Below are 12,737 nucleotides of genomic sequence, written 5' to 3' on the forward strand. Positions count from 1 at the left end.
TAACTGATGAAACTGCATTTTGTGCCTTCATTTTTTGACATATATCAGGGCATATGCTTACACTCAGGTTAACAAATATTCTGAAGCAATTCTAGATTGTCTTAGATCTATCAAGATTGACCCAAACTACAGTAAGGCATACAGTGGTCTGGGTTTGGTTTATCATGCTCAAGGAAATTACAGAAAGGCCCTCGATAAAAGATTTATCTTTAGTTTGGAAAACATAAAATACAACGAAACTTCTCGTCAACTTTTTCACCCAAACTCAAATATCCAAACTCAAATATGAAACTGTTCTTTCAAATTTCATGGCTGGAAAATAATGTAAATGTTGTTATTGTTGTTAAAAGAGAAATATGAAGTGTGAGGATACAACTAAGATTATTTAGAAATTTTGTTACGAAAATTCTATTCTAAAAATCATGTTTCGAAAATTTTGAAAAACTTACTTTCAAAACAGGTAAATTATGAGGGAGGAGGAAGAAAAGGCCCAAAAGAATAGTGCCTCATAAGCTGTATATGATGTAAACACACAAAGAAGTTGGTTAGTTAATGGTGTTGTAGTATGTCAAAAAGTAAAACGAAAAAAATGGTGTTTACAAATTCTGAGAATGGCGAATGGGCTTAGTTTGGTCCTGTTCTTCGATTGGTTTGATCATGTGGTTGGCCAGGGGTTACAGTCCTAGATAACGTTGCCATCATAGATTGAAAGGGCCCTCTTAGATTCTCCGGAATTTGGTCCATGTTTAAAATTTCAGTAGTCGTAGTCGTACGCCGAGTAGTAGTGGTGGGGTGAACCGTCGTAGTAGAAGACGTAGTAGAAAATGTACGTGGCCCCCCCTGGCTTCCTGATCCTTGTGCAGATTGGTTTGGAACTTCTCGAGATGACCTTGTTAAACTCTTTAGAGAATGAAGAGAGAAATTTGTTGAGTTGAAGACATTTTGTTAAAGTTAAGTGTCATTGAACACTATAAACATCTTAATAGAAATAACAACTATAATATAACTATTTAAATAATAATAATAATAATAGTAATACTAATAATACCTGGTTGTGATGTGCACGGTGTTGCTCTTCTAACAATTTCTGCTCAGCCACCTGTGTTTAAAGGTAGCATTACAACCACATAGAAAAAGTAACAAGAGAAGCACAAGGAAAAGTTAAAACAGAACAAACCCGTATATTTTCTTTCACAGATTCATTATTTGGATCCAACTGCAAGGCTGCAGATACAAAACATGCCAAGGTAAAGTAAATAAATACATGGAGTTCGAACCAGCTTGGATCCTATACATATAATGACATTAATAACAGCTTCAATCATTTTCAAACTATAATTCTAATAAATACAGAATGCATTTTCACTCAAATCAATTCTTTAGAGTAAAAAGTTCCTAATATGTTCCAGCAGGGGTAGGAAACCCAAATGGCAAAAAAGAAGCTAACCATTGGTGAACTTTCGAGAAAAACTTAGGTCTGATTAACATTTCAAAATTAAGGTGATGGATATCCACCATATTCACCTTGATATGTAACAGTAGATAACAACAATAAAGTCAATATCATCCGAAAATTTCCAGTAAAAACACAACAAAAAAGATAATAATTCTTTCCCAACCTTTTCTAAACCCTTTATCAAGGGCCTCCCTGTAATTTCCTTGAGCATAATAAACCAAACCCAGACGACTGTATGCCTTGCTGTAGTTTGAATCAATCTTGATAGACCTAAGACAATCTAGAATTGCTTCAGAATATTTGTTAACCTGAGTGTAAGCAGCTGCCCTGATATGTCATAAAACGAAGGCACAAAATGCAGTTTCATCAGTTAAATATAGTAAACAGGAAAAACTAACAACTTGTAATTTTTTTAAGTTCCTGTTTCTAGCCTAAATACACTTAACAATATAGTACAAGTGTAGACCAGAGGAATACCTGTTGCAGAAGTAAACAGCATTATTTTCCTTGACTGCAATGGCACAATTATACAACTCAATTGCATCATTGTATTTCTTAAATTGCATTGCGTTGTTACCTGAGTGAAAAGCAAATTTCAAGTACTAAATAATCTTGCAAAACAAATCAATGTTCTTTAACAAACTTTCATAGATTCAAATTGAAAAACAATCTAATCACACCAATCTGCAGTGCAATATAAAAACATGTTTTGGCTCATAACTTTAGAAATGTGTTACATTATATTTAGATTTAAAAGAAGAAAAACATTGGATAATTAAATTCTTAGTAATGAAGGTGGTATCTAGGCATGTTTGGGAAACCCACCATATCATTTTTTCAATTTTAATTTAGTTATACATTTTTAAATAAGTAATAAAGTTAACACTTATATTATAATTCAAACAATACACAAAAATTAACAAATAAATAAATAATTTTTTTAAGAATTAATTATGTTGAGTTAAATGTATGATTTTTAGCTTGTTCTTTAATTATTATTGAAATTAAATAATTAATTTATATTTTTAAAAATTATAAAAAATAGAAGTATAAAAATAAAAGTTCAACTCTAATACAAATGCGTGTGAGAGAAGAAGGATTAAGTTTCTCCTTACCGTCACTCTATAACGGTTGAGTTACATATTAAAACTATTAAATTAAAAGGTAAGGATGAGACCTAGTTATCTTAGAAATACTTTTAGAGCATCTTGATCCTTCCCCTCTCCCCATGTCTCTATCTATTCACACACACACACATATATAGATACCCACTGATTCAGGTTTTCTTGTCATAGACATACTACACATCACCTAAGTCACAGCTGAGTTGTTCAAGAGAGAGAATTTTGATTCATCCACGGAAAACATCAAACCTCTTAAAGTTAAAGTCACTTATCATACCTAATGTTTTTAGTGATTCAGCCAAACTCTCCAAACAAAACCGCTGACAACCGGATCTTACCATCTCCTACATAGAAGCAGATTTCATCAGAATTAAACACAGTTTTACTAAAATTTGTCTTTTGATAGAAACCTATCAGTCCAATGGCATTGATTAATCTGCATAGCCAACCCCATCAAGTGGTATAAGACTTGACTGCTGTTGTAGAATTAAACAGGCAAAAAGCAAGATATTAAAAACAAATTACATAATATAACACGAATAGTAGCAGAAATAATAATTTGCATTTTATTAACTAACTCGAGATAGCAACTGTATATTTATCATCCTCAAGCTCTTGTTACCCACCTCAACAAAGCATTAATGGAAGAACCTGGTTCTCCTGCTAACCCACCCCTTCTTCCATCATCCTTGCATCTCAAGATGCAATTTTAGATCTTCCAATTCCCATAACGTACATTTGTGTCCCTCAACATCTTCTTGCACCTTTTATACAATATGAGCAACTTTCTCCTTCCACCAAATCCGTTTTTGCTTCTTTACTGCTGTCTCAATTCCAAAAACAATCCCCAAGGGCCTGATACTTAATGGAATGCAATGGAAGAGGAAAAGATAGCTTTTGAACATAACCAAACAGGGGATCTTACTTTTCTCATCGTTAAACATTAAATTTTTAAAAAAAGCATGGGTAATGATTGCTATTGACAAGAGTAAGCAAGTTGCTAAAGGTTATGCGTCGACTTAAAATATTGAGCTGCACTAAGATCTCTAAGCTAAGTTGGCACATATTCTTGATCTCCTCTTTTAAGGTGGGCAAGTAGGAATTGTTAAGATATGTTGAGAACCTTGATGTTATTTTGATTCTATAACCGCATTTCCCCTAATTTAATATCCCCTGTTTTCCAGTTTCCCTATTTTACTTTAATTTTATCTTATAATAGGAACTTGAGTTTTATAGAGTGTCTAAGTCTGAAACCGAGTAGTATGGAATGGTTGATGGTGAATTTAAGTGTTTGGTTTTCTCCCCTTAACAACTAGCTTTTAAAGGTGAGTTTCCTAAGTGTTTGAGTGCTTTCCAATTGGTAACCAAACAGATTGTCAGTGTCTTGAAAAGGGATACCTACAACAAAGAAAGACTCTTCTGACTAGTAGAGGGTTCTAACCAATAAGGAAGTTAAAATTTGAGAAAGAGAGAAATATTGAACTGAAATCGCATGTTTCTGAGTCAGCACAGGTGTTTTATTTATATTGAGAAAAAAGGAATCAATACAATAAATAGAGGATATTTGATATCCTCTAATAACAAAGATATGATGTGGGAATAAGTAAAAATACTCCTAATAATATATGATTTAAATATTTTTTATTATATAGGATTACATCCTTATTTATATAATTATAACAAAAGAAATTCAGTGAAACGATACAGAGTGTGAGCCACTAAGACGTTGACTTTCATCGGTGGTGCAGCCCTAGGGATTTGGTATTATGGGGTGTCTAAGTTCCACAACAAGTAGTATGGATGCTTGGTAGAGTATTTAAGACTTTGGTTCTTCTTCTTTAAATTAGCATTTGCATTTAAGGGTGGGTGCCTCGAGTACCCAGTGCGTATCAGATAGCTCAGTCATATTGTTTAGTTTTCTTATATAGTAGACTTCTGGGATATAAATTTTGTGTAAATAATTGTACAAATTGTGCAATACAAGAGAAACAATTCCTTCTATCTCAATAAGAACTAGACCTTGTGACACTTCAATGGTTCTAAATGTGAAACTCATTGCACATAATGGAAGTTACTATCTGAACTGCCACGTTGCTAAACTTAATTATCATACTATGACACAACGAGAGACATCTCTTTCCTATAAAGTATAGTTAGTCAATTCATTTTATCTGATCAAAGTCATCATTAGGATATAATATTGTACATCTCAAGGTATTCGGCAAGGGCCCTAGGTTGTCAAATTAATTTTAAGAGAAAAGGAGAAACAAATTACAAGGTTCACCTATTGCAAATTTGACTAGTTTTCCTAAAGATTAGAAACAACCCTAGCAGTTACCATGTGTTCCCAGAAGGAAATTTAATTTGTTAGAAAAGCAAGAAATTAAATGTAGCAGTAAGATCAAATGCAAAGTAAAACGTGTATTGGGTTGCACTGATGAAATCAGCTTCAAGGGCCACCTTCTACCTATGAAGCTCTGCTGGACATTCAAGCTGCCCTCGCTGTTACCTCAAACCCAACAGAAGCTGATTGTCATTTTATTCAGGCGGGAGGGAGGAATTGTATCCCATGGACATGTTACGACTCAACAATAGATAGTTGATATCTTATCAAGAGTAGGAATGATTATAACAACTTGAGCATGATTACATCTCCGAACCAACTGGAATGTATATTGCACTGCATTGTACTGCTAGCCTAATTTATTGAATTCGAACACAAAGACAGCTGCACCCGCACTGAATCAAACCAGATCGGTAAAACTATCCTGTCCAGGGATTATCTAAACACACTAGCAACTGTTTCTCAAAATTAATTGCTTATTTTTCAAATAGCTCTTTCTAGAAACCAGGCAAAAAATAAGCCGAACAAACATGCATTAATTCTACAAATCAATGAGAATTTGTTTTCTCTATGTTCTTTCTTTGTGTTAAAATGTTCTCATATAGGTTCTTGTCTTCCTTATCCCTCTAACAAGTTCTACCACCATTTTCCATCCTACAATAAATTTCATAAAGTGGTACAGAATCATATTTATTAGATTTTCACAATTTGAAGTAGGGAAAGTCCAATAACACCAAAACTCTAACTAAAATCTGGAGTTCCAACCTGCTTCCTCAAGTTGCTCAGGACATGACAAATTGTGAGTGCACAGAATTCCAACTTGCAACATTTTTATGAGTTATATAACGCAAGCATAATGGTTATAGAACCTAAGGTTCATGCATAGAACTTTCATTTAAAACTAGAAATCAACCACACGTTGGAATCTTGACCAAACAAGTGTTAGGTTAGAAAATGCATCATGTTGGGCTCTGATTACAAATCAGTAGTATAGTATTAATTTATTTTTGCATTTCTTTTCCAGTAAGTGGGAATCAATTGTGTATATCAGGATAGAAATAAACCAAATTTAATAAAATAATAACAGCAGTAAGAGCAACATATGTTCATGCATGATATAATATGTCATACCTTATAAGCCTCGTCAAATAAAGAACATGCTTTCTCCAGTTGCACTTGGTCATCACTCCCATCAGTATTTCTCCTGAAATAGTGATTTTTCTCCAGAGCAGCAAAGAATTGTCCGCACAGTTCATCTTTAGATGCTGCGCTCAAATATTAAGAATATCAATGTAACTTTTCACTTAAAACATTTTAAGAAACCAGTGCACTCCAAAATAAATTTAGAAATTATTCTCTTGGGGTTATTATTATCAATCACCTTTGGTAGTTATTATCAACCTTTAGAGGATATCTCATCTTTCTAACCATGCAGAAGCATCTTTTCTATTGCTTCAATTTTTTCCCTTTATCCTAATTTTTTTTTTTTTTTGTAAAAGTGCACCTGACCTTAATAATAAATGTTAAAAAATTAGAAAAATAGCATTCATTACTCCCAGAAATAGAGAAGAAGGAAGTTCTATATGATTTTCAGATTTTTTCAAAACATAGCGTGCTTTTACATTTCATTTAATTTTTCCTATCGTCTATTTCTTACCCTATGATGAAGAAGCACATTAAAGAAAACCATAAAAAACCTAAACAGACTCATCTAGAATCTAAATTAACAATAAATTTTTTGTATAATAATTAACAAAAAGCAACACCTTGTAGCTGTTTAATATCTAGATTATCAATGAAAATTTTATTCCCTGCCTTTCTACCCATTCACAATCAGAAAAATCATATGGATATGTCAAACACATTAAGAAATTGTCATTAGAAAATATTAGCAATCTGCAATCTTTTCTTCCATAAAAATGACTATTCAAGGAAGAATTGTGTTAGTCCTTGTCATGTAAAAGAAAACTAAAATAATTTAGATATTAATATACATAGCAATGTTTGATGAAGGGGTCTACATCCAAGAGCATTCTCAAGGTATAACAAATAAGGATTTTAAATGTTAAAATTTCAAAACTATAAACCTAGATATGTCTTGTCATTGATAGCCTTGAGACAATAAATAATATAAAAATATTCTCTAAATGAATGTTTAAAAGTATACAATAACTCAAAATTCAAATAAAATGAAGGGAACCTATTATCCTACCAAAAGCACGATGGCCCTGTGTTGAATCTTCAACCTGGTCAAGTTACATATAACGAAATAAATCAGAACTGAATCAAAACTTCAGCAATACACAATTTTAATGTGATTGTTTGATATGCTACAAGAACAGTGAAAGTAGAGAGATACATCATGAAATAATTAGGCATCAATGGGACATAAATATTGTTTATTAACTATTATTAGCAAAACCAATATTACTCCTTAAGTAAAAAAGGTTACAATTAATCTTCTAATTTCCTCAGCAGCGTAACCATGAACCAACTATATATACTACACTCACGGATCATCCATACCAAAAGTTCAAGCTATTAGGAATGTCACATGAATGGTTTTAAATAACGCACCCACAAGCAAGAGATTCTTGAGCTTGAAGTGTGAACCATGCACAGGCTCATTCTATCTTAAGCTAAAATTTACCTTTCATTAGAAGAACAGGTACAACAAGGATTGAAGGCACAAGTCATGACAATAGGTCATAGAGGCTATATCTCATGTCATGAACGAACTATCCCAAAAACTTATGCTGCCAAGTGAAGATGCATGAATGATTTTATATCTCATTATATTTCATCATATGTTTATTCATTAAAGTAGAATTTATAGTCTAAGGTAAGAATAAATAAAGGAGTAAACCCCCTAGTTAGTCCAAAAACTAGTCACATGCAGTCACCTTAGTCCTTGGAACTAAAGAAATTAAAAAAGAAGTCCCTGGAAATAAACATGGTTCCTCATGTCAGTTGAAGGGATAAGTGAGGAATATTATTTTAATAAAATAGATTGGCTTATGCGGTATGTCATCACATAAACATGACACTCATGGATGCCCCACCAAACAGGGTCAAGTCAAACATAAAGGCTCAACAGGAGTGCAAGCACTTCCTCTCCTTGCCAGCAAGCTCGTTTGCTTTCATCACCACTACCACAAGTTCAACATAATTGGAGAAAAACACTGACCCAACACACAAAACCAAAAGTTCAAAAGCCAACCAATATAAGTCGTTGTAGTTGCACTTGGGTTTTTACTGTTTTTTTTTTCAATTATTGTTCCCAAATGCTCCATCACCTCCTCCCAACATCTTTTCACTGTTAAAATGGAGACCAGGAGTATGATCTAACTATTTGATTTCAAAGAGGTCTTACCACCTTAATGCTGAAATAATAAATATATGTCCTTTTCTATTATTTTCAGCTATCTGTACCAACTTTGTGGAAGAGAAAATGCTGTTATTTGCTTCTACTATGGTAAGTAGTCATTTGCACTCAAGTAATAAACAATGAGAAAAAGGATAGTGGCACTTCATACCCATTTTGTAACTTACAAAAAATTTAAGGCATTGAGCCTACTGGCAGATGAGTTAACTTTGATGCATGAGGTTTGAGCATTTTGATGCCAACTGCAGGAGACTGCCAGAGAAGACATATTTCCCTGGCCTTTTACAGGTCGCTAGGTTACTGGTAGGAATTTAAATTTTATTTTAAGTGACAGATTTCTGGTTTTGTTCAGTAAAACTTGAGCTCTTTATGATAGATTTTCTTGAAGGCTTCAACTCGTTAGCCAGTGTGAATCTTGAAATTATATTTCCATTATTCAAAGATTGTTCTCTATTCTTCCTTCTCGACGTAAATCCCAATAATTTCAATGTACACGAGTAAAACAAGATGTTAAACTATGTCGATTTGAACGGTTGAGTAAATGAAATATCGCATGCTCACCATGCACTAGTTAAACAAGAACAATTCAAGAAAAGTGTGAAACATGAAAAAAGACAAGCAGATTCCAATCAGCTGAACAGACGAGGGAAAAAATTAACTCAATCCATAAAAAAGTAAGGCCCCACCAAAAGACGGTAAAATATAACAACCAAAAAAGTTAACGAACTGGCCTAATGCGGCATAAGAGGGTAAGTGTGAAGTCAATTAACCGTAGATTTTGACGCCTCAGAAGAGAATGAACTAGAAGCATTCGCAGAATTCCGTCGAGTATCTGACTTCCTAGTTTCACTTTTCTTGTTAGCTTCAAGAGACTTGAACATATCAATCAAAGAATCAGATTTCACGTCATCCCCAGCCACAGAAGACGAATTAAGCTTGAAAGCCTCTGTCAAACACTCTCTAGCAACCTCAATCCCCTCAGCATCAACCCCACGTCCCAGTTCAACTATTCCACACGAACCAAATCAGAAAGCATGCATTGATCGCAATAAAAAAAATCAAAAAACAAAACTGACAACATAAACGAACAAATTCTCTCTACCCTATTAAACTTAATACGATTAAAATGACAATTGGCAACTCGAACCTAATTAATCACAACAACAAAAAACGACCCGGTTAATAAAATTGCTCGATATGCATACATAGGCAATGAAGATAAAATCTTGCAGTGGCAATTAAATTGGAAAGTGATTATGAGAAGAATAATACCAGAATTTAGGAAGCTGAGGAAGGCACGAACTATGCGACGAGAGAGAGGAGAATCGGTGGAGATGTGATTGTCAGCCATAGGCTATCGCAAAAAGAATGATGATTGAAAGAGAAACTAAATGAAGATAAAGAAATTTTTCATGCTAAAACTTGTCTTCTGGAAACTTCGTAGAACAAGAAGCGAATCTAGCCTCAAGTGGTTGAAGGCGCACTTCGTTCGTAGGTTTTTTATTTTATTTAACTTTCTGCATTTTCTATTTTATTTTTACATTTTATTGAAAATTTTGAGAAGCACAAAACGATCCTCACCTTAGATGTTATAAACTATGAAACTCACAAACTCCTCTTAAATGGCGTGTCAGTATCTGATACTTATCAAATATTTATCAGATATCGATACTTGTATGACACTTGTAGAACATGTATCCGTGAAGTGTCAAATTCAAAAAGTATTGGTTAGATTTGTGACAATTTTTGTACAGTTCTAACATAATTTTCTAAAAATTCAAACTTTATTATATAAATTGTTATTATAATTATAAAAATATAATAAACAAATCCTTGTGAACCAGTCATGAAAAACATTTTTATGTTCCAAAAAATAATCTATAACTTGTGCACATAAATCTTTATTGTCAATTTATATAATTCATAATTATATAGTATATAAATTTGTGTCCTCGTGTCCTACATTTTAAAGATTTTACATATTTTCGTATTCGTGTCCATGTTTTTGCTACATAGGTTATAAACAAAAACAAACTTGTATCGGTACTAAGAATATTTTTCTCTATAACATGAATAAACATTTTTTGTTATTTTTATTTACATGTTTATGGTACAAGTGAAAAGTTATAAAATATTTTAATGGAAGAAAGAAGTTTAGATTTCACTTTAAGAATAAATTAACCTAATATAAAATTAAATATTAATAATTATCGATTCAAACCGGTGAGATTTCAAAAACTTAAATAGTTATATTAGCTACAAATAATAGATAGACTATTAAAATTTAAATATCAATATAATCAAATAAAAATAACAATTATAACAATTTGTTAAATTCAAATAGGAAAAATAATTAGAATTGGAATGTTACCCCGGTGACAAATAAAAAAATGCTTTTGATTTATGTATAATGTTGTGAGATATAGATTAATTACATAGAAATAATTAAAGTACTATTTGTAAGACTTCAATATTTGTTTATGGATGAAAGAAGTTTAGATTTCACTTTAAGAATAAAATAACCTAATATAAAATTAAATATTAATAATTATCGATTCAAACCGGTAAGAATTCAAAAACTTAAATAGTGAAGGTGATTTGAAGCTATTACGTGAAAATAAAGTTTCTTTTGTGTATATTTGATTAATGTTTGATGGTTTACACCTTTAGTTGGATTTTATAACATATCTTGCACTATATAGAGTTTTACTAGTTATGTTTAACATTATTTAGTAATTTTTCTTTTCAAGTTTTATGTTCTCTTACCTTATTCTTTTCTTACATTTGATAATGGAGAGATTTTTAGTTTTTTTTTTCTTTACTAATTACAACTTATATAGAAGATCAATTAAATGTGTTGAAGTGATTGTTATCATTAAATAGAGGGGATTTAATGATTAAGTTGATATGATGCTCTCAAGTACTTGGATTTGATGATGAATGCATTGAAGATTTATTGTTGTAGTTAATTTAGTATTTGAGTTGTATTTTTGATATTTTTTTTTATTGTTGTAAGTTTTCATGTTGATCTTGATTTCTTTGTATTAATATGTCTTTAAACTGTTTAGAATGTAAGTTAATTTTAGTTTATTAAATATGCGTTTAATCAATTTAAATATTCTTGATTGTCTCTATAAGTTATAACATTTTAATTGATTAAATAGTTCTTTTAGTTTATTAAAATCAATTTAGTATTTTTTTAAGAATGAAGTTCACGTTCTTTTAATCAATTAGAACATTAAAATCACTAAAAGAATATTTTTAAGTGGTTAAAGTTTCATTTTAACAAGCTAAATTTTGTCAAGTCCATAATTTTTTGTTTCAAATTATTAAAACAATTTTTAATTGGATAAAATTGTTAAACTTGCACATGTATGATTTTTAGTCTTTTTAATAGACAAATTAATTCAAAGTTTAACAATACTGAAAAATCAAAAAATTATTTTGAGTGAGTGTTTTTCATTGTGAAAAGTATTTTCTTAAAAATTTCCTAGACGAATCATGTAATCATGGTCATGACCATGATTGACGAACTTAATTAAATATCATTATTCTTTCTTTTCTTCTTGGTTTGAGTTGAAATTGTTATAAAAACTAATGTCTTGTTTAAATTAAGAAAGTATGAATTGATTTTTATTTTTTTAGAAAATATTTATTTTATTGAAGTTTTTTTCAAAATTCTTTTAAGAATGAAAATTGAATGCGATTATATTGAAAGATTGAATTTCAAGACTACTAAAAGAAGATAAACAAAGAAAAATTGAAAAAAAATAGTATATTAATTTATATAAACAAGATCCTATATTCACTCTCAACAATTCAACTATTGAATTGTTGGTTACACTAACTTCAAAAGTTATTATAATACAATCAACTCTTTAACACTTTCTAAAGGATAATAAAAATCTTAATACCAAGAGGATATCAATCCTATTAACTCTTTTCAACACAAAAAGATTTATGTTTCATTAACTCTTGATTACCAAGAACCAAACACTTGAACAGTCCAATTATAGCAACAAAGAAAAATGTTACCAAAATTTCATGACAGCAATACATAAGGTTCAACAAAACACAACCTTGACTAGAAAATCTTGAGAACACAAATGAGTGTGAGAAAATGCTTAGAAAAACTTAGTATAGAATGCTTTTGACGGTAAATGTGTTATATGAAAATATTGGGTCACGTACTTTATTTATAGAGTCCTAAAAACACTAATTAAAAATTGATAATAACGTTTCTATGTGATTATATAAGTTGTAAATCAAATTTTCTTTTTAAAATTTATTTACAACATTTTCTAGTTTAATTGATTAAAACACGTGTTAATAGATTAAAAGGTTGAAACAAGGTTTCCCGACTTTCTGCTTTAATTGATTAAACATGAGATAATAAATTATCTTGTTCAAAAATTGGGAACAACTTAA

At 31.1% G+C, this 12,737-nt stretch overlaps 1 protein-coding gene across 1 annotated transcript; it reads right to left on the minus strand.

The window, feature by feature from the left end:
• Nucleotides 1-487: 487 nt before the first annotated feature.
• Nucleotides 488-9,874, minus strand: TPR8 (Tetratricopeptide repeat (TPR)-like superfamily protein). The gene is made up of 10 exons (XM_068629470.1): nt 9,582-9,874; nt 9,080-9,315; nt 7,137-7,170; nt 6,056-6,189; nt 2,858-2,924; nt 1,934-2,033; nt 1,620-1,783; nt 1,178-1,224; nt 1,049-1,099; nt 488-900 (listed from the first exon to the last, which is right to left on the minus strand). Exons 1-10 carry the CDS (start codon nt 9,658-9,660, stop codon nt 625-627), a joined length of 1,188 nt encoding a protein of 395 aa, XP_068485571.1. The 5' UTR covers nt 9,661-9,874; the 3' UTR covers nt 488-624.
• Nucleotides 9,875-12,737: the final 2,863 nt, after the last annotated feature.

The sequence above is a fragment of the Phaseolus vulgaris genome, chromosome 8, assembly GCF_051622355.1.
Source record: "Phaseolus vulgaris cultivar YP4 chromosome 8, ASM5162235v1, whole genome shotgun sequence".
NCBI classification, from domain to species: Eukaryota; Viridiplantae; Streptophyta; class Magnoliopsida; order Fabales; family Fabaceae; genus Phaseolus; species Phaseolus vulgaris.